The sequence below is a fragment of the Budorcas taxicolor genome, chromosome 5, assembly GCF_023091745.1.
Source record: "Budorcas taxicolor isolate Tak-1 chromosome 5, Takin1.1, whole genome shotgun sequence".
NCBI classification, from domain to species: domain Eukaryota; kingdom Metazoa; phylum Chordata; class Mammalia; order Artiodactyla; family Bovidae; genus Budorcas; species Budorcas taxicolor.
In genome coordinates, this window is record NC_068914.1 from 103,504,118 (window position 1) to 103,506,688 (window position 2,571).

At 35.5% G+C, this 2,571-nt stretch overlaps 1 protein-coding gene across 1 annotated transcript; it reads left to right on the plus strand.

Annotated features, from left to right (window-relative positions):
- Window positions 1–746: 746 nt before the first annotated feature.
- LOC128048178 (olfactory receptor 9K2-like) lies at window positions 747–1,748 on the plus strand. The gene has a single exon (XM_052640587.1). It carries the CDS (start codon window positions 768–770, stop codon window positions 1,746–1,748), a length of 981 nt encoding a protein of 326 aa, XP_052496547.1. The 5' UTR covers window positions 747–767.
- Window positions 1,749–2,571: the final 823 nt, after the last annotated feature.

A 2,571-nucleotide genomic window follows, 5' to 3' on the forward strand; every position in this document is an offset into this window, starting at 1 on the left:
GGTGTCGTTGCCTTCTCCAATGCATGAAAGTGAAAAGCGAAAGTGATGTCAGTCAGTCATGCCGACTCTTAGTGACCCCATGGACTGCAGCCTACCAGGCTCCTCCGTCCATGGGACTTTCCAGGCTAGAGTACTGGAGTGGGGTGCCATTGCCTTCTCTGGAAGATTCCATTACTTTATCTTCACTTAGTGATTTTTGGATGTTATTAATTATGCCAATAATGTCTATTTTATTCTATTTTCAAAGATGGCCTACATAAAGAAAGAAAATGAAATATATTGAGCTAAAATAAGGTAAAAATATTTTCAATTTATTTACTACTGTCATGTAATGAATCAAACACTAACTTCGCTCTCATGAGGGCTATAAACACTATCATATAGATTACATGAGATACTTCTATTTTAGATAATGTGCATACTACAATTTTAGATGAAGAAAGCCTCTAGCTATAAATATTTTAAGAATGGAAATTTAGAATGTGAGTGATTTTAGGCAATAAAATAGGCTAATTTCTTGCAGAAATCCCTGCCAATTATGATTTAAATAAAATAACCAAAGAACATCTTTCACTGCTTAACAGAATAACAATTTAAGAAGCCTAATGACATCTACCTTAAATTCTTGCATCTTCCTGACATTAAAATTGTTTTGTATGTAATATCTTATTAAGCTATAAATAATTTAATTCTACATTTAAGAACGTATTAATAGCACTAGAATCAAAACCACAGTTTCATTTATTTTGCCTTATGCCTCTCTGCAGATGTCTGCCATGGGTGACAGGGAAACAAGCAACCACTCAGAAGTGACTGACTTCATTCTTGTCGGCTTCAGGGTCCGCGCAGAGCTCCACATTCTCCTCTTCCTGCTTTTTCTGCTTGTCTATGCCATGATCCTTCTAGGAAATATTGGCATGATGGTCATTATTATGACTGACCCCCGGCTGAACACACCAATGTATTTCTTCCTAGGCAACCTCTCCTTTGTTGATCTCTTCTATTCTTCTGTTATTGCACCCAAGGCGATGATGAACTTCTGGTCTGAGAGCAAGTCCATCTCATTTGCAGGCTGTGTGACCCAGCTCTTTCTCTTCGCCCTCTTCATTGTGACCGAGGGCTTTCTCCTGGCAGCCATGGCTTATGACCGCTTCATTGCCATCTGCAACCCACTCCTCTACTCTGTCCAGATGTCAGCACGTCTCTGTGTTCAGTTGGTGGCTGCTTCCTATTTTTGTGGCTGTGTCAGCTCAGTTCTTCAGACCATCATGACATTTACTTTATCCTTTTGTGCATCTCGGACCATTGACCATTTTTACTGTGATGACCGTCCACTTCAGAGGATTTCTTGTTCTGATCTCTATATTCATAAGATGATATCCTTTTTCTTATGCAGCATTATCATTTTGCCTACCATAATTGTCATTATTGTGTCTTACATATATATTGTATCCACAGTTCTAAAAATACGCTCCACTGAGGGGCGAAAGAAAGTCTTCTCCACTTGCAGCTCTCACCTAGGAGTCGTGAGTGTACTGTATGGTGCTATCATTTTTATGTATTTCATCCCTGACAGATTTCCTGAGCTGAGTAAAGTGGCCTCCTTGTGTTACACCCTGGTCACTCCCATGTTGAATCCTTTGATTTACTCTCTGAGAAACAAAGATGTCAAAGAAGCTCTGAGGAAGATCCTGAGGAAAAAACTAGGTTTATTTAATTCTATATTAACTGAAAATAGAATTAAGTAAATGTAATATTCTGAAAGTGCTGCACTTTATAATAACTTAGAGAAGCACTGATTCAAATCTTAAGAGACTTTATTTGTTTGAATCCCGTATACATACTTTGGAAGATGTATTTGGACTTAATCAGAATACATACATCAGGAAGATGGACTATATTTTGTCTGGCTGTTGATTTTGGAATGGAATGACTTTCTCTGTACTTCCTTTTGGATAATGCTAATGGTTTCCATGTAATTTTTTTTAAGACATATATTCCAACTTTACTTCTTACTCTTTGAGGCTGTTGTTTGGGATGCATTGTTTATCTTGAGTCAATGCCATATGTTTTATATATATATATATATATATATATATATATATACATACATATATACATACATATATATATATATATATATATACATACTTGGTAGAGGTAACACAGTCTGATGTATTAAGAAAGAAAGAACAAAATACCAGATTTACTAAAGAAATCTTTGTGAATGTCTAATGAGAGAATCAGGTACTCTGCAGTACACAGTCTCAAGTGTGAAATGTAAGTAACTCTTAATTGTCCAGAGGCTAACTGAGTGGCACATTTATCTCATGGTTTCTCTGGCTTGAATCATTATTATTTCTCCCCTTCATTTGAATATCTACTAAACTGATAAATTGTTTTTTAAAATTGTACCTTTTCACAAGGAAGCTGTAATAAAAGTAAAGATAATTCATATTTTGTTATATATGCCTTAGTGAGAATTCATTCATCAAATTAATACTTACTGAATTTTTATATACTCTGTGCCCTATAAAAATTCCAAATTTTAAATGATTTCTGTACTTCAGC

Excerpts from the sequence above, each read along its gene's own strand:
- LOC128048178 (XM_052640587.1), top strand. The coding sequence starts at position 768 with ATGTCTGCCATGGGTGACAGGGAAACAAGCAACCACTCAGAAGTGACT.